We start from the raw sequence: 19,341 nt of genomic DNA on the forward strand, positions 1-19,341 counted from the left end.
TAGAATCATCCCATTCACCAACAGATTAAAACTAGGGTAGAAATACACAGGCTATTCTCATGTTGGGAGGCTGTGATGAGTGGGATATCACGAGGATCAGTGCTTCAGCCCATGCTACTCAACATTAATAATATGACTGATTTAGAATTGGAGAATAAATATAATTCCAAATTTGTGTATGATACAAAGCTAAGTGGAAATGTGTGTTTTAAGGAAAATTTAAAGCAGCTTCAGGAGGATTTAGACAGACTTAGTAAAAGGGCATGAATACAGCAGATGTGGAACAGGGAAAAATATCAAGTTATCCACTTTGAAAAATAGCCATGCAGAGTATTTCTTAAGGATTTCCTAAGGATTGCTTTAGTGTCCTTGTCACTAGGTCATTTAAGGTAACAAGCAAGTGCAGTTATTAGGAAGGTTAATGCAATGGGATTTGAGAACAGAAACACTGAAGTCTTGCTTCAGTTGTATCTCAGTTGGAAGGACTGACAAAAGAGATTGGGCGAACTGTATTCTTCAGAGTTTGTAAAGAATGAGAGGTAATCTCAAAAACTTAGAATAATTAAAAGGAGTAGACATGATTGACGTTACCCATGGTTGGAAAGCAGAGAATCAGGGATCACTGTTTAAAACAAAGGGAGCTATAAATTTAGGTCAAAGATCTTTTCCATGCTGTGGGTTTTGTCTCCACCACAGAGAGCTGTGCAAGTTCGATCTTTTGAGCATGCTTAAAAGGCAGAGATTGATAATAATCTGACTACTCGTCAAACAGTTATGAAGGAGGGGTGGGTAAAAGGCAGTGAAGTAGTCTTTCAGCCATAGTCCTATTAAATGCCGGAGCAGACTCGATACTGCGTACCAACGTCCAGGTGAAGGGCACTCTCGAGACAAGAAAGCTGAGAATAGGTGATGGAGGAGTGTCTAGGCCCGAAAGGTCAGCTTTTGTGCTCCTGAGATGCTGCTTGGCCTGCTGTGTTCATCCAGCTCCTCACTTTGTTATCTGGGATTCTACAGCATCTGCAGTTCCCATTATCACTGAGAATAGGTAAAGCGGGCATGGTACTACGCATACAAAGCTAGCAGTGTGAAACGGGGCTCTAATGACTCAACAGCCCGGCTGGTAGATACCATCCTTTCTTTCTAGTGTTTCTTGCAAGTCCATTGTCTACCAGGGTACATCTCAGCACAAAATCGACTGCAATCCTTTTCTACCCCCCTCCCCCCAAAAGACTTAATAAACGACGTTTGGTCTCACCGAGCAGCTTTGCCTAGAGATACCAACCAAACAGCCGAGTGAGTTTTAGAACTACCGATGCTAGAGACTGAGATAACACAGTGTGGAGCTGGAGGGGAACACGGCAGGCCAGGCAGCATTAGAGGAGCAGGACGTTTCGGGTCAGGACCCGAATTTTACGGATAATCAGGCACTGACCAAGTTCTGCTGATCCGTGTACAACGTTTCAGCTACAAGACCGCGATAACTGCACCTACGCCGGGGCCGCGTCATGTCGTCAGTACGTTACTGCAATCGCAGAGCCTGTTGGGGTGCACGAGAACCTTTAAATAGCGGCGGCGACGGGCGGAGTTGGCGCAGCCGGAGGCGCTGTTGTCGATGTGAGCTAGGTTTAAAATTTGTTGTAGGCCGCGGCCCTTGTGGTTCTTGCGTGTACGGTAAGGATGAGCAGAGACGTGGTATTCGGTTGAGAGCAGGTTTCTCGTACAGTGGGCCTCCCCGATCAAGAAGCGGGGTTTGCCTTCAGAGTTTGTCCGCTGCCCCCTCGTTGCGCAGGTTTTCATTCAATCGCTTCACTTTGGACTGAATGGCGTGCGTAGCTCGGTCATGCTAAGCAACAACAGGGCCTCAACGACCTGGGAACCTCGTAGTTTTCTCGCTGATTCGAGGGAATAGCAGGCTCTCGTTTAGGCGTAAAATGTTTGTAATAGATCCGTAGTTCGCTTCATTTTCACACGTGCAGTAAATTCCAAGTGGATAATACGCCACAGTTTTATTGGCATAATTGCTACGTTGTCATCTTAAAATGGAAGCGCGAACGCACGTGCATTGTGTGCATTTAAATTCTGCGGATGGGTAGGGACTTTTAGCCCATTGTTTTTCATTATCTTAAATCCTAAAACACGCATGATTATTAGAAATTCGGTCGTGATAATTCTTTAAGTGAGATCTACAAAAAATTACAAATGGTACGTATTTATCTGATAAGTGTACAATGACAGAAGTCGCTTCGGCGCTCCTTGGGGTTTGAGTCAATTCAAGGTTTTCTTTAACTTGCAGATTAAAACATTTTCAAGTTTGAAGTTACATTCCAAGAGGATAGACTGAGCCTTCAGCATCTTGAAAGTTCTATTTACCATTCTTTGTGTAGCTTCATTTGGCTACAATCTACTGTGGTCTCGTTGGCAACATTTTATAGCCAAATTAATCTCTATTGACCTCAAATCTCTACCAATTTATTAAATTGGTTTATATATTTAGTTTGAATTCCAGTTAGTGCTGAAGCGTTTTTACTGCGTAAACGGTCTTGTCAGATGGTAAATACGTGGGTATGATTTCTTTAGTGTCAAGCTGTGGACCTGGGATGTTTAAGGTTATGATGTAAGTTATACAAAAACAGTGAAATCCAAATTAAACTAATTGAATGGGACATAGATACTTGATGACAATCATATTCCATTGTTTCAAACATACTGTAACTTGTATGTAAACTTGGACCTGCTTTGCCCAACAAGGACAGCATAAAAACATTTTAGGTATCTCTGTGGCCATCATGAGCTGAAGCATGACTTGAGCTCAGAGGTAGGACTCTACCATTGCATTGCTATAAGCATGAGTAAGGCAATTGTGCAGCTAAGAATTGTTAATCTGGCTAAATCCACTTTTGCTGATTTTTAGGTCTCTGCCCGAAACGTCAGCATTTCTGCTCCCCTGATGCTGCGTGGCCTGCTGTGTTCATCCAGCTCTACACCTTGTTATCTTGGATTCTCCAGCTTAAGACCATAAGACATAGAAGTGGAAGTAAGGCCATTCGGCCCATCAAGTCCACTCTGCCATTTAAATCATGGCTGATGGGCATTTCAACTCCACTTCCCTGCACACTCCCCGTAGCCTTTGATTCCTTGTGAGATCAAGAATTTGTTGATCTCTGCCTTGAAGGCATCTAATGTCCTGGCCTCCACTGCACTCTGTGGCAATGAATTCCACAGGCCCACCACTCTCTGGCTCATTTCAGTTTTAAATTTACCCCCTCTAATTTTAAGGCTGTGCCCACGGGTCCTAGTCTCCCTGCCTAACAGAAACAACTTCCTAGCGTCCACCCCTTCTAAGCCATACATTATCTTGTAAGTTTCTATTAGATCTCCCCATAACCTTCTAAACTGTAATGAGTACAATCCCAGGATCCTTAGCCATTCATCATATGTTAAACCTACCATTCCAGGGATCATCTGTGTGAATCTCCGCTGCACACTCTCCAGGGCTAGTATGTCCTTCCTGAGGTGTGGGGCCCAAAATTGGACCCAGTATTCTAAATGGGGCCTAACTAAGCTTTATAAAGCTTCAGAAGCACATCGCTGCTTTTATATTCCAACCCTCTTGAGATAAACGACAACATTACATTTGCTTTCTTAATCACGGACTACCTGCAAGTTAACCTTTCAAGAATCCTGGACCAATACTCCCAGATCCCTTTGTACTTCTGCTTTATGAATTTTCTCACCATTTAGAAAATAGTCCATGCCTGTATTCTTTTTTCCAAAGTGCAAAACCTCACATTTACTCACGTTGAATTTCATCAGCCATTTCCTGGACCATTCTCTTAAACTGTCTAAATCTTTCTGCAGCTTCCCCACCTCCTCAGTATTACCTACCTGTCCACCTATCTTTGTATCATCGGCAAACTTCGCCAGAATGCCCCTGCTCCTTTCATCCAGATCATTAATATACAAGGTGAACAGCTGCAGACCCAACACTGAACCCTGCAGGACACTACTTGTCACCGGTTGCCATTCCGAAAAAGAGCCTTTTATCCCAACTCTCTGCCTTCTGTCAGACAGCCAATCCTCAATCCAAGCCAGTAGCTCACCTCGAACACCATGGGCTCTCACCTTGCTCAGCAGCCTCCCGTGAGGCATCGTATCAAAGGTCTTTTGGAAGTCTAGATAGATAACATCTACTGGGTTTCCCTGGTCTAACATACTTGTTACCTCTTCAAAGAATTCTAATAGGTTTGTCAGGCACGACCTCCCCTTACTAACTGCATGCTGACTTGTTCTTATCTGACCCGCACTTCCAGGAATTTAGAAATCTCATCCTTGACAATGGATTCTAGAATTTTACCAACTACCGAGGTTAGGCTAATCGGCCTATAATTTTCCATCTTTTGCCTTGATCCTTTCTTAAACAAGGGAGTTACAACAGCAATTTTCCAATCATCTGGGACTTTCCCAGACTCCAGTGACTTTTGAAAGATCACGACCAAAGCCTCTGCTATTTCCTCAACCACCTCCCTCAGAACTCTAGGATGTAGCCCATCAGGGCCAGGAGATTTATCAATTTTTAGACCTTTTAGCTTTTCTAGCACTTTCTCTTTTGTAACGCCTAACTTACTCAACTCTGCCCCCTGACTCTCCCTAATTGTTGGCATACTACTCATGTCTTCCACTGTGAAGATTGACACAAAGTGCTTATTAAGTTCTTCAGCTATTTCCTTATCTCCCGTCACTAGCCTTCCAGCATCACTTTGGAGCGGCCCAATATCTACTTTTGCCTCTCGTTTGTTTCTTATGTATTGAAAGAAGCTTTTACTATCACTTCTAATATTACTAGCTAGCCTACTTTCATATTTGATCCTCTCCTTCCTTATTGCTCTCTTTGTTATCGTCTGTTTTTGTAGCCTTCCCAATCTTCTGATTTCCCAGTGCTCTTGGCCACTTTATAGGCTGTCTCTTTTTTTTGATATATTTCCTGACTTTGTCAGCCATAGCTGTCTAATCCCACCCAGGATAATCTTTGTTTTCTTTGGGATGAACCTCTGTACTGTGTCCTCAATTACACCCAGAAACTCCTGCCATTGTTGCTCTACTGTCTTCCCCGCTAGGCTCTGCTTCCAGTCGATTTTCATCAATTCCTCTCTCATGCCCCTGTAATTACCTTTATTTAACTGTAACATCATTACATCTGATTTTGCCTTCTCTTTCAAACTGCAGACTGAACTCTACCATATTATGATCGCTGCTTCCTAAGTGTTCCCTTCAAGGTCTTTTATAAAGTCTGGCTCATTACATAGTGCTAAGTCCAGAATAGCCTGCTCCCTTGTGGGCTCCATCACAAGCTGTTCCAAAAAGCCATCCTGCAAACATTCCATGAATTCCCTTTCTTTGGATCCATTGGCAACATTATTCACCCAATCCACCTGCATATTGAAGTCCCCCAAGATCACCGTGACCTTGCCTTTCCGAGATGCTGTATCTATTTCTTGGTGCGTCTTGCGCCCCTGGTCCTGATCACTGTTAGGAGGTCTGTACGTAACTCCCATCATAGTTTTTTTGCCTTTGTGGTTCCTCAACTCCACCCACACAGACTCCACATCCTCTGACCCTATGTCATTCAGTGCTGTAGATTTAATTTCATTCTTAACTAACAAGGCAACCCCGCCCCCTCTGCTCACCTCCCTGTCTTTTCAATATGTGAATCCTTGGATGTTTAACTGCCAGTCCTGAACTCCCTGCAACCATGTCTCTGTGATGGCTACCACATCATAATCATTCAAGACGATTTGTGCTGTTAATTCATCTACTTTGTTGTGAATACTACGAGCATTTGGATAAAGTGCCTTAATGCTAACTTTCTTATTATTAGAGAGGTTGGAAATCCCAAGATGTCTTAAGCTATCCTTCCTTTTTGCTGTATTCCTAGTCCACCTCGAGCTTAAATCCACCTGTAGACATGCTATCCTGTTGCTTACCTTTCCATGTAACTCCATACTCCCTGTCTCTTTCACTTTCCCTTTCCCCCCCGACTCAGAAGTTTAAAGACCTACTGACCACCCTATTTATCCTTTTCGCTAGAACACTGGTACCAGATCGGTTCAGGTGGAGACCGTCCCAACTGATGCCAATGCCCCATGAAATGGAATCCCTCTTTCGCACACCAATCCCTTAGCCACGTGTTTACTTCCCTACCTTTCTTTGCCCTATGCCAGTTAGCACGTGGCTCAGGCAGTAATTGGAGATTATGACCCTTGAGGACCTGTACTTCAATTTCTTTCCTAGTGCTTCATAATCCTTGAACAGGTCCTCTACCCTAACTTTGCCTATGTTGTTAGTCCCAACATGAACCATAACAACTGGATCCTCCCCCTCCCGCTCCAATATCCTTTCAACCCGGTCGGAGATGTCCGCACCCTGGCACCGGGCAGGCAACACACCGTGCTGGACTCCTGATCCGGCTTGCATAGGATACTATCTGTCCCCCTAATAATAGAATCCCCTATAACAACTACCTGTCTTTTTGCTCCCCACTCTTGAATGGCCTTCTGCACCACAGTGCTGTGGTCAGCTGACGCAGCCTGTCCACAGTCCTTTTCCTCAACCGTACAGGGAACAAGAATCTCATACCTGTTGGTCAAGGGCTGAGGCTCCTGCACTCCTGAACTCGGAATCCCCCTATCTGCCTCACTTACGGTCACACCTTGTCCCTGAACACTGTCTGAATTTCAGTTATTTAATCTACTGGATGTGAGTGCCTCCTGAAACAAAGTGTCCAGGTAACTCTTCCCCCTCCTGGATGTGCCGCAGAGTTTGAAGCTCAGATTCCAGATCATTTACTCTGATCCGGAGTTCTTCAGCAATCAACACTTGCTGCAGATGTGGTCGCTGCCGTTCACAATGGGATCAGCCAGCTCCCACATCATACAGCTACAGCACATCTGCAGTTCCTATCATTTCTGAAAAGCGTTGACCACAATTTTGGGACTTTAAGGGATAATCAGCTTATTCATGGATTGGTTTCATTTATGAAATAAATAGTGGTTAATATTATGCATCTCTTTTCATTGTGTAGGTTGCTAAAATGGCAGAGAATGGAGTAGCTCAAGAAATAACTCCTTTAGAGAAGAAGATATGTGAACAGATTGAAGTATGTAATCCATATGAACAGCAGGATGTTATTTTGATGTGATAAAGAAAGTGAGAAAATTGCACTTATTGACGAAAATGGCTGCCTGCCTTTCTAAATTATTGGCAGGTCTTGGAGGTTAAAATATTTCAGTGCTTACAGTTTATTTTGTTGCTTAGATGAATGAATACACCAAATCAATTAATAAAGTAGGTTGAATGAATAATGCTTCCCTTCTCATTTTCCTCCTCTATTTTCAATCCCTTCTCTCCTTTTTAAAAAGAGCTGCTAAGTGATCTTTGAGCTGTAGATCCAGCATTACTTTGCAAAAATGTGAAGTTGTGCTTTCTTCAGGTTTTTTTTTTGCTTTATTTTACTACTTCTGCAACAAGGCTGGGTTTATTTATCTCATTTATTTCTAAAACTGCTTGTGTAGAAAGTATTGTATCCATGAATGATCTTAAAAAAACACTTGTAGTTTGTAGGAATATTTGAAGTGTAAACCATTTTGAGCTTATCCTAGAATTCACAGTTTGGTGTAAAAGAATAAGTCTCAAATAGAGCAGCATAAAAAGCTGTTTTTGCTTGCTGACTAAGAGTACACATCTGTACCACTCCCACCGTAAAACATTTTTCTTTTCAGATAAGTTTCCCTTTTGAAAGGTTTAATTAATGTGCCTCATGCAGTCTGCATTCCAAGTTTTTAAAAAAAATTATTTTCCCGATCACCTCTTAAATCTGTTCTCTGGACTTGAATCCTCTGCCAATTTGAAAGGTGTTTCTCTATGCATTCTGTCCCAAACCCTCATCAATAAAGTCTTCCAATCTCCTCTTCTGGAGGATGATGCCATTTTTTACCATTCTTCACTCCTAAAACCATTCTTCTAAGCTTTTTCTCTGTACCCTATCTAATGTTTTTGCATCTCCCATTCAATGAGACTGAATTGTGATTTAAAGAAGTTAATTCTTTGCTTGGTTTGTTTCTCTCTGTGAAGACAGGATCCTGTGTGCCTTATTGCTAGTACCAAAGGACTGGCATTGATAGAATTTCTTGTAGGGCTCTTGTGGTATCCCTCTTCTGGGCTAGAAAATCTGAGACATGTCTGAACAAGTTGATTTTAAAAGTATCTAACCCCACATCTGTTACTACTCCTTGTTAGAACTATCTTTTGTGTATTGCCTTTTCTTGTTCTTGTGCCCAGAACGTAACACTTTCATGCATTATTGCATTATATTTAATTTGCCTGGAGTGCAAGTCCGGGGAAACGAGCTGGAACACTGCGTGAGCTGCGTATCCTGGAGTAGCACGAGGGACAAGCTGGAGCACCATGTGGGCAGTGAATCCCGGTAAAGCGCAACTTACCTTGTTGCTGCTGAGGAGTGGGCTGGAGGCTGTTGTGATGTGGGGTAGTTGTTGGACTTGGGCCTGGCACTGTGTGCTGACCTGCTGTTTAATGCTTTAATGTAAATCCTTAGCTTTTAATCCTCTCTTGTATAACACTTTCTACTGTAAGATTTGTACCTAGGTATTTGTATCTATCATGGTGCCATTAAAAGGCAGCCACTGTAGAAACATTTCATTGTACTCCTGTACAGTGCTGTGGATATTAGTGCTGTGTTTCCATCCATTTCTATCAACTGGCTCATGCCCTCTTAAAACCTCCAGTATTCTCCACATGCTTGCAAGTCCTTGAAGCTGTGCCATGTAAATCAAACTGTAGCTCATTAATGTAGATGAAGAACATCACTTATTCCTCTGGTAATAACTTGGTGCTATTCCTTCCTCCAGTCTGAGACCTTTGCCACTATTTCTCGACATGCAGTCAACTTCACATTTATGCTGCTGCTGTACCTTTTCAATTCTATCCTTAATTGGTTTTTTCTCCGTAAATGCCTTTCTTCCTGGGTCATCATTATTTGCCGATCATGATGATCACAGGGTTCCTCTTAGAGATCCTATAGTTAATGTTACAATCATCTTTTGTAGTGCAAACTGTTTTTCGACCTGCCTAAACAGCAGAATAAATTATAATTCCTTCTTGACAGTTTCTCCACTGAAAGTTACTTTATTGTCTTTGTGTAGTATTACTTCAGTGATCACAATTTGCTACGAGATAAATTTCTCAAAGAACAGATCAAATTGGATGATGGTTGGGTACCCCTGGAAACCATGATCAAATTTAACAGGTAAGAACACTGCAGTTCTTTCTTAAGACAAATGGTGATGTAAGTAGCGTCTAAACATTGAATGCTTTGCAGGTTAAGCCGTTTGACGACAGATTTTACTGTGATAGTGGAAGGACTAAAGAAATCAAAAAGTGGACTTCTAGAAATAAGCGAAGACAAAACCAAAATTCGTCGTTCTCCAAGCAAGCCTCTGCCTGAGTTTGAAGAATATAAAAACTCTGTGAAAGCTAGATCTGTGTATGTTGTAAGTATTTGTTGTTTGGAAACAACAAATTTTATCTGTTCACATGCTTTGAAAATGCTCTTGGTTTTGATATTTTTTTTAATTGAGATTGCTGCTTGATGGAGCATTTTTGGTGAGAAAATGTCCTGTATTGAAATATGTTAAAAAGTTGTATTGCAGTGAATCAAATGAAATTTACAAATTATTTTATTTTAGTAGTTTCTTATGGTCACACATGAAATTTCTTAACTAAACAGCCAATTAAAATTGAAGTATGGGGTTGCTTCATCCTTTGTATTTATAATGTTGGATTTGCTGAGCTTTTGCAGTTTTCTACATTTTGTAAAATACATTCCACAGGAATAGAGTGAGACTGTTTCTCCCTTGGAATAAGTTACTAATTTGACCGCTTAGTAATCAAACTCTGAGATACCAGAACTTAAGGTTATACTTCATTGTGAAAGTTGGTATCTTATAAATTTCAGTATTTAATTAAAAACTATTGTATGTTGTGAATTAAATGCAGGTTAAACTTTTTGTTTAACTTATTTGAAATCCTTCGTGTTGACATTTTCAGTAACAGATTGCATATCATTACATTTCAGTTCTGTGTTTTCTCAGCTCGGAAAAACTTTGTTGAATTCTTGAACATTGGAAAAACTTATTTTGCATTCTTTTCATTTAAGATTTTAATATTTTCTACTCCTTTCACCTTTTTTCATGCCATGTCTTCCAAATGAACAGAAAGGCTTTCCCACAAGTGCTACCCTTGATGAGATTAAAGGTTGGTTTGATGAAACTGGGCCTGTGGAGAATATACAGATGAGGAGAACGTTGCAGAGGCAGTTTAAGGTCAGTATTTACCACCACCCCCTCTTTCTCCCCCCCCCCCCACTCCAATTTCCCAAGTTTGCATTTAAACACTGAATTGCTGTGCTTTTTCTGTTAACAGGGATCAGTGTTTGTTGTCTTTGATGGTGTAGATTCAGCCACAAAATTTGTTGAAACTCCAGGGCTGAAGTATAAGGACAATGATATGATTGTGCTTTCCAAGTAAGTATACACTTTGATGTAGCATGTTCTAGTTTATCTATATATTTACTCTTGCTGCTTACTGATGGAAAGTTAACTTACCAGAGTGCCTGAATGGAAAGCAAAGTAAGCCAGAAAACTGAAAACGGTCTTCACTGTTGGCTCCTCTGAAGTGACAAAGCACTCAGAAATCTGGGATAACAAGGTGTAGATCTGGATGAACACAGCAGGCCAAGCAGCATCAGAGGAGCAGGAAAGTTGACTTTTCGGGCCTAGACCCTCCTCCAGAAAATGAAGATTCCTTTTTTCTGAAGAAGGGTGTAGGCCTGAAATGTCAGCCTTCCTGCTCCTCTGATGCTGCTTGGCCTGCTGTGTTCATCCAGATCTACACCTTGTTATCCCAGATTCTCCAGCATCTACAGGGCCTACTATCACTTAGAAATCTACTTGATTTGGAGGTAACTTTTTGTTGTAATTCACCTTTAGAAAGGTAAACTGATCTGTTCTCAATTGCTAATTATATTAATTTGTGTATAGCTCTAACAATCTAATTAGCTGGATTCTTTGAGCAAGAAACGAGTTGAATTTTTGGAAACAAAATTTATTCAAAGGTTACTAATAAAAGGTTTAAACTATGCAAACATTTAGAGCTGCCTGTTGTTATAAATAATACACCTTCCAAGTGCTGCACTGTTAATCTTGGAAGTACTTCAGCTGAGTAGCAGTTGAGTTCAGGGAAAAATTATTGTTGTCCTGATATTAGTGCTGTGACCTCCGCTACAGACCATCGGATATGGTTGGCTGAATTCTTTGTCTGGAGACAGTGGTCATACATTCCAGAATTCTAGAATTTTTTTTAAAGAAATTAGGCTGTACCAATGATGACTTCTCCCTGTAGTAACACTTTACCCTGTGGTGTTGAGGTCTTTGGTGGGTTTTTAGCTGTCATCATTGGGGACGGTTTCGGAGAAAATAGAGGGTGGGCAAAGGCAAGGGATCTCATTGACTTGTCTGTGATCAAGTCTAGTAACTATTAAGCCCACAAAGCGGGTCATGTGTACTTTGTAACGTAATGCTTTCTTGTTGTAGTCAGTCTCCTTTGCTTCTAAAGTGTTCTTTCTGAAAAGTTTGTATTTAAATGTTCAGTTGATAGTATTCTGAGCTAATATTGTCATAAAACTATAAATTATGATACTAATATACAAATCCCAATACTACTTTAGAACAGTTTTTTTTAAAGCTATAATATTATTCAAGTTCTTTTCTGCAGAATACTTTAATCAGAATCAGGCAGTTTGGTTTGTTTTGTAATGGCTGTCCTAAATGCGAATTTATGAATTGAACCATAGATTTGGATTTTTCTATCAAATTTGAGAACATTCAACAGCATGTAATTCAGATTTTTAACTTATTACACTGGCTGCTTCATAACTGAACATGAAGATTTTCTCTGGGCAACAAAGTGTATTCAAGCATTGTGCAATCTGCCCTCAATGAATTTGTGAGGTTTGAAGTTAACAATTGCTTAGTTTATGGCAAATTTACAGAATTTATTGAATTTTTGGTGCTGCTTCAAGTAAGTGGCATAAGTGACCAATTTTCTGTAATGAGAATAATGTGTGTATTTGTCTTCAAATAACTAACTTGGAAGTGTGATCTGAATGGATCGATACTTACAATTTGCTTGTTTGGTTTCTTCTTGAAGAGAGTCTTATTTTGTAAAGAAAGCTGAAGAAAGGAAGCAACGTAAAACATTAAAAAACAAGAAAAAGTGAGTGATTTATGAATTTGACATGTCAATTAATACTGTCCTGTTTGCATTCTGCACTTGAGTATGTCATGTAATGATCAATATTTTTGGGATTGGGCAAGGGAATGAGATATAGATGAAGGAAAGAATCAACTGTGGCTATGAAATTGGGATGGTAGTAGGGGTTCAGAGGCTGAGATCAAATTTTGAGAAGTTATTTTCCATTGTGGTGTTAGCTATATCTCTAGCTTGGGATTGATTCTACTCAGTGGGTTTATTGCTAGCTGTGCTGAAGGAAATGTGAATTAGCCATATTTTATAAGCCATCTCCATTGAAATTTAGTGACCATTCTGCTTTACCTTTTTTCTTAGTGAGAAAGACCACACAGGTGATCATGCTGTGTCGGACATGGTAAGTTGTCTGGTCTTTCAGTTGACACAAACTGGATGCAGCTGTACATTGAGGATGTTTGGAACATAAGACTATAACACACAGGAGTAAAATTAGGTCATTTTGATTGGGGTTGGGAAACTTCAGCCACATTCTCCTGCCTTCTCCCCACAACCCTCATTCCCTTCCCAGTTGAGAACCTATCTATCTGTATTATACACACAAGAACTTGGCCTTCACAGCTTTCTGGCAGTGAGTTCCCCAGATTCACCACCCTCTGACTGCAGAAAATTCCTCCTTATCTTGTTTTGAAAGGGTTGTGCCTTCATTCTGGGGCTGTGACCTTGGGTTCTTGTTTCTCTTCTAGTAAAACATCTTCTCTGCTTTCACTCACTCTCTTTATCCAAGCCTCTTGGTATTCTGCACACAATATTCCAGAAGAGGCGTTACCAGCGTCATGTTCAACCTCAACAGTATGTCCCAACTCCTAGACTCAACAGGTCTGAGCAATGAAGGCAAGTATGCTAAATGCCTTCTTAACCATCCTATCAAATGCGACACAAACGTCAAAGAATTATGTAAGCGAACCTAGCTCTCCCTGTTCTGCAACATCTCTCCGGGCCCTACCATTAGTTATAGAAGTCCAGCCCTTGCTTGTTTTATCAAAATGTAATACTTTGCATTTATTCAAATTAAACTCCATCTGTCTTCCCTCAGCCTATTGACCCAACTGATCAAAACCTTTTTATAATTGTAGCTGCCTTCGTTGTCCACAATACCACCAATTTTGGTGTCATCTGCAGATTTACTAACCATGCCTCCTAAGTTTGCCAGAGCATTTGTATAAATAGATTCGGTACCAATCTTGTGGAACAACCCTGGTCACGAATTTCCAGTCCCAAAAACAACCGTCCACCATCCCCTCTCCCTTTTTCTGCTTTCCTTGACTCCCTTGGCAGCCACGGTTGCTTCGTCTTCTCTGATCAGTTTCTATGCCACAAACTCCTGCCATTTCTGCTTCATAGTTGTCTTTGCTAGGCTCCTCTTTCCACCAACTCTGGCCAGTTGCTCTCTCGTGTCTTTAGTTACCTTTATAATTTTAACACCTTTACAGCTAATTTAAGACACTCTCAAGCCGCAGGGTGAATTCTCTCCTCTTATGGTCATTGTTCCTTCGGGGTTCTTCCACCTTTTAAGCTTTCTAATGAAATCTGCCTTTGTTACACAGCACCAAATCCAGAAATGCCTGTTCCCTAGTGGGCTTTATGTAATAAGCTCCTTGGAGGGAGGAAAGAACATATCCAGCATTATTTTTCTTGGGATCTGCTGCCAACCTGATCTCCTTCTTGTCTCCCCCCACCCCCCCCCCCCCCCCCACTGCCATTCACCTGCATATTGATAGCTCTCATACTATTGTAATGATGCCTTTCTTATCTGCCTTTTTCTGATTTATTTCCTCCCCACATCCTGACTACTACTAAGAGGACTGTACACATCTCCCATCAGGATTTTTTTAACCATTGTGGTTCCACAACTCTAACAGAAATTCTGTGCTTTCTGACTCTACACTGCTTCTGCCTATTGACTTAATTTCATTTCTTGCTAACAAGGCAACCCTGCCTCCTCTGCCTATTTTTTTGATTGGATGCATATCTTTAGATATTTAGTTCCCGGCTGTGATCCCCTTGGAGCTTTGTCTCTGTAATAACCACACCATACCCAATAATTGCTACAAATTGTTAGAAATTTTTTCAGTTGTCTAACTGTCCTGATGGTTACTTCTAATAAAGTCAAAGCTGTTTCCCTTAGTTATTTGTATGTTTTAAAAAGTTAACTTTGCCATCAGTTGTTAAAGTATTTTGAATCTTGGAAAAGAATAACCCTAGTCATGCACCAGATACGCTCCAAATAACTATTTTATAAAGTCCTAATATGCCATTCACTGCAGTCCATGTTTTGGCTCATAATTCACTTAAGTTTTAACTTAGTTGAGCATATTCTGTCTTTTACTTGGGACAACCATTAATAAACAATCCAAGTGTTACTTTTACTAGAGCTATGTTTTGTAGAAATGAAATTGGGAAATATTCTTGACATAGGAAGTCTGAACTTCTGATTTTGGCTTGTAGAACAAATAAATTTTAAGATTGAAATGGATACTATTGAGTTTCTTAATCAAGGAATATGGATTTGAGGTGCTGATTATGTGACCTAGGAATGACTGTTCCTATTATCATCTCACTTTGTAATCTTTGAAGATAGCTGAACTTTTCTTTTGAAGAATTGTTGATGTAAAATTTAGTCAGAACAAGTGTACAGCCCATCAGACATATACAGCACTAGGAACAAATGTAGAAGCAGATTTATTTCCTTATGTTCTTAATTGAACCTCACAATGCATCAAGCAGCTGCACATAGCAAACAAGTCAGAGCAAATTTTGACAAGGGTATAAGTCTTGCTGCTGACTTGGTACAGTTTTCCATCATATAATTGACTGAGACTTGCAAGATGTTTCTCTGCATTCGAAGTTACTAAATTATATCTTCGGTTCTGATGTACAGGTTATAGCTCTTGAATAGCATTTTTGAAGTGAGATGGAAGGCATGGAAATATTAAATGTTCTTTTCTTCCAAAGAAATCCTTCAAGGAAAAATCTGGGTGCTTGCTGAAGTTTGCTGGTGACCTTGCTGATCAGACGTGCAGAGAAGATATTCATGAAATTTTCTCCAATCATGGTGAAATACAGTGGATAGATTTTATAAGGGGTGCTAAAGAGGTAAAAATGACTTCAAATTGTTCAGTTGATTCCTTTTTAACTTACCTGCTGTAAGGATTAATTGTTTGCTTTATAGGGGAATATCCTTTTTAAAACCAATGCAAAGGAAGCATTTGAAAAGGCGAAAGAAGCCCATGGAGGAAAACTGCTGTTAAGAGATAAAGATGTAACTTGGGAAACGGTAGATGGTGAAGAGGAGAAAACAATTTTGAAGAAGATATTAGAAGATCAACAGGAGTCACTGAACAAGCAAAGGACCAAAGGTAAAACTTTAATGGTGATGGTGCATGTTTGACAGCTGGCATTTTCTGAACGTTTTTAAACAATACTAAGACTTGTTTGCCTACAGCTCGAAGAGGTGGTAAGGGAAATTCGGGACAACAGAGGGTGCAGTTCCAAGGCAAGAAAACAACATTTGAGAGTGAAGATGAAGATCAGGGAGTGGAACAAACGAAAGAAATTAGTAAGTGCAAATTGTCAGTCTTGAGTAAACTGCTGGTATATGGATTTTTGACCCAAACAGAATGTGGTTACCTGGTTTTGTCTTTGAATTTATTCATGGGATGCAGATATCAGCCAGTATTAATTGTTGAGTTCTAATTGTTCTTGATGGTAAGGAGTTGTCAGGAACTGCTGCAGCTCATCCGATGTGGACTTTTGATAGTGAATGAAGTGTTTTATTGTTTAAAGACAGGATGTTGAGTTGCTTGGAAGGGAGCTTTAAGGTTGTGGCATTCTGAGTATGCTTCTGTCATTGCCATTTTAAAAACAAGTCATGGTGTTGAAGTCAGGTTCAAGTAAGTTGCTTAGTTGCATGGTACAGACTGGTGCTGATCAAGTCGGCTTCTTTGTAATTGTTGTCAAGTGTCCTGTGTGGTGATTGGAATCTCAAATCTAGTTAAATGGGGTATTCACTTGCACTCATGAATTGTGCCTTGTAAACAGCGAATGAGCTTTGGAACTTGTCAGTTACTCTGACAAGGAGTTTATCTCTGGCTCATAAAGCCACATTGTTGACATGTCTGATAAAAGCACAAAATGCTGGCAGTGTGGAGCCAAAAATTTTGAAGTTCCTTGATTTTCTGTCCTCAAGTTCTGTTCTCTGATCAGTGTTTGGACTAAGGCTCTAATGAGGTATGGAACAAGATGGTTCAAGTCAAATCCAAAATGAGCATTAAGTGCCATTTGCTGGTATCATCAACACTGCTTGTTTTTGAGTAGAGTACAGGGTTGGTAACTTAAGAGTAAATTACTGCAGATGCTGGAATGTATACTGAAAGCAAAAATTGTTGGAGATCACTGGGTCAGGCAGCATCCATAGAGCGAAAACAAGCTAAAGTTTTGTATCTAGATGACTCTTCAGGGCTGATGTGGAGTGGAAGGGGAGAGGGAAAGGTGATAGAATGTAACAAGTAAAGCTAAAAGAAAGGAAAGGAATGCAAATTGATTCAGTCTGAATTGCTTGATTGGAATTGTCCTTTTCCTTGACCATACCAATGTAGTAATTTTTATCATTCTTGGATAAATGCTTACATTTAGTTTTACTGAAATAGCTTGAAGGAAGTTTAGCTTGATGGCTACTGAGGCTGGAAACGTCATGAGGCCATGCCTGACCAGCCTGAACTGATCATGCCTGACCTACTGCTCGTCCAGCTCCCCACTGTTTGACTCAGACTCTAGCATCTGCAGTTCTTGCTATCTCTGAGGCCAACATGCATGTTTGGATCATTGACTCACCATTTTCAGAAAATGGAATCAGCCAAGTGGAACCATTTCTGCCAGTCAATCCAACTTGTCACCATTTGTGACTTGATCTGACACATCTACAAACCTTTGATCTCATTGGCTGTGGATTTTGTTTTTTTGGTAGCACATGTTGCTTCTGTGTATCATGTATGTAATCCTAAGTTTATAACTTATCTAGGTATGGCTGCTCCTGCTTGAATGCAAGCCTGCAGTTCTTGTTAAACCCTGCCTTGAAGTAGTAAGCTGCAAGAACCTTTGCTTCAGTGTGTTATGAAGCACCTCCACAGCAGTGACCTTCTGGCCCAGAGGTAGGGACATAAATGTGCCACAAGATCCCTAGTGACGTTTGCTGAGCCTTTAAGTTACATATGGTGAAATGTAGTTCTGTTGCTGATGAACTACCTGTCTTTGTGGGTGTCTCATTTTCTGCTAGATTTATCCTGCGGCTATTTGGCACAGCGGTGGTGTCATTGATTCATAAACTGAGGGGTGAGGTTGATTTGTAATAATCACTTTGCCCCTTGTTTCATCTGATGCTATGTTTTGTGGGTCCAGAATCTATGGGCACTCAAGACCAACCTTGATTATGTACCACTTATCTCAAGCACAGTACATACCCTGTGATTTTTGTTTTGGTGTTGGAAGATGAACGCTACATTGTTGATTATAGATGTCAGGTTAATCACTTGACCAGCTCTAGGAGGGAGCTTTCAATTCTGGCAGAATTCCTCTGACGCTTGTGAGGAGTACTCTGCAAGGTTGACTGTGTGTGGATTATACCATTTGTTGCTGGTAATTGCCAATGTGAGGCAAACTACCGATTTTTACTCAGTTTTTCTGAGGGGATTCTATAAAATTATTTAGCCTGAAAATTTTCTGTAACAAAATTAGCTGTTATACACTGTCTATATAGATGCTGGAAATATCTAAATTTTGTTCTTAAATGTTTTTAACTGCCTTGTTTGATCTGTTGTAGCTGTCACCAGTCCAAAGAAGAGAATCCTTGAAGAAACTGAAACTGTAGATGAGCCTGCAGCAAAAGAACTGAAAACAGATCAGGTTGATGATCAGTAGGATCCAATTTGACCTGTACACCAAACGAAATTAACCACATGGCCTGATCCAAGGTGTTTTAACTGTTTAATTTTGGTCTCTGCATTGCCTCCAATGAAATCTTCCAGAGGGATGGAATTTATTTAAACGAAAACCGTATGAAGTCCACTTCAATGTCAATCTAGAATTTAAAAAAAATTAAACTGTATATTTGAAGATGCCTTAAGCATGCAGTTAAGATTTATGTAGGTGTTTTTGTAAAAAAACATTTACTTTTGTTAAAAGATTGGATTACTTTATTGGCTGTTTAATTATTTCCTTGCAGGGATTATGTACACAAAATTGATACTAATACCTTGGAAGTTTGACAGTTTTAGTCTTAATATTGTACTAATGTAAATAGTCTGCAAATTATTGAATAAAACACTGAATTATATAAAGACTTTGATCTTGACCTTGTATAAATTAGTCTGCATGTTGATTAGCCAAACAGTAAATTCATATTTCTTAAGCCAAAACCACTATGACCAAAGCAAACTTTCATTTCTAGTTCTTTACTGGCCTGCAGCTTTTGACAGAACTACCATTACCTTAAGACTAAGGATCACTCAATGTCTTCTCATCCTCCCCTGCCTACATCACTGTCTGTCTTCGGCTCCTTATTCCTCGTGTATGTGCTGCAGTTGTCATATGTAGTTTTTAACATACAGACATTACCCACTTGCCTTAGCAAAAGTTTTGAGTCAGATGTGATGCTAAATTCAGACTGCTTGTCCAACATTTCAATTAATTGGAGGACATTTCTGCCTATCAAGTAGTGGGAAGACATGATGCCAATGTTCCCTTTCCCTCAAACTTTTCCCAGCTGCTAGCTTAGGTTGTGGTCAGAGTGATTAAGGCAATCTTGGTGTCACAGCTGAGCTTTTTATTTCTGCATTAATATTACTGTCTATTCTGACTTTGCCTGATTTTGCTCATTTGTAACCATTTACTTATGTTGTTGTTACATCTAGACTGGAGTGGTCATATTCTACCATATGTATATTTGAA

At 40.1% G+C, this 19,341-nt stretch overlaps 2 protein-coding genes across 11 annotated transcripts in view; one reads left to right on the forward strand and one right to left on the reverse strand.

Moving 5' to 3' along the window:
- Positions 1 to 19,341, reverse strand: part of mettl5 (methyltransferase 5, N6-adenosine) — a 55,622-nt gene that overhangs the window by 14,519 nt on the left and 21,762 nt on the right. For 5 of the 8 annotated variants that reach the window (XM_059647261.1, XM_059647260.1, XM_059647259.1 and 2 more), the window contains exon 8: positions 12,252 to 12,302. In XM_059647261.1, the coding sequence (XP_059503244.1) occupies positions 12,252 to 12,302 (51 nt within the window). Of the gene's footprint in view, positions 1 to 9,178; positions 10,348 to 12,251; positions 12,303 to 18,361; positions 18,473 to 19,341 lie in introns of those variants that run through there. The other 3 variants (XM_059647264.1, XM_059647263.1, XM_059647262.1) reach the window with 2 other exon arrangements.
- Positions 1,546 to 18,731, forward strand: ssb (small RNA binding exonuclease protection factor La). 3 transcript variants are annotated; one of them, XM_048534057.2, is made up of 12 exons: positions 1,546 to 1,671; positions 7,079 to 7,153; positions 9,216 to 9,319; positions 9,392 to 9,563; positions 10,287 to 10,394; positions 10,495 to 10,595; positions 12,280 to 12,345; positions 12,697 to 12,736; positions 15,352 to 15,492; positions 15,569 to 15,755; positions 15,842 to 15,955; positions 18,215 to 18,731. In XM_048534057.2, the coding sequence occupies exons 2-12, from the start codon at positions 7,088 to 7,090 to the stop codon at positions 18,310 to 18,312; spliced, it is 1,197 nt and encodes a 398-aa protein (XP_048390014.1). In that variant the 5' UTR covers positions 1,546 to 1,671; positions 7,079 to 7,087; the 3' UTR covers positions 18,313 to 18,731. The 3 variants fall into 3 exon arrangements, with proteins under 3 accessions (XP_048390014.1, XP_048390015.1, XP_048390016.1); XM_048534058.2 differs by having other exon boundaries at positions 1,562 to 1,614; XM_048534059.2 differs by lacking the exon at positions 1,546 to 1,671 and adding an exon at positions 8,335 to 8,479 and having other exon boundaries at positions 7,091 to 7,153.

The sequence above is a fragment of the Stegostoma tigrinum genome, chromosome 7 (assembly GCF_030684315.1).
Source record: "Stegostoma tigrinum isolate sSteTig4 chromosome 7, sSteTig4.hap1, whole genome shotgun sequence".
Lineage (NCBI taxonomy): Eukaryota > Metazoa > Chordata > Chondrichthyes > Orectolobiformes > Stegostomatidae > Stegostoma > Stegostoma tigrinum.

What these genes read in the sequence shown, in the direction of transcription:
- ssb (XM_048534057.2), top strand. Translation starts at nt 7,088, where the DNA reads ATGGCAGAGAATGGAGTAGCTCAAGAAATAACTCCTTTAGAGAAGAAG. An exon ending in ACATTAAAAAACAAGAAAAA is followed by an intron (nt 12,346 to 12,696) that starts GTGAGTGATTTA and finishes CTTTTTTCTTAG; the next exon opens with TGAGAAAGACCACACAGGTG. An exon ending in TTATAAGGGGTGCTAAAGAG is followed by an intron (nt 15,493 to 15,568) that starts GTAAAAATGACT and finishes TTTGCTTTATAG; the next exon opens with GGGAATATCCTTTTTAAAAC.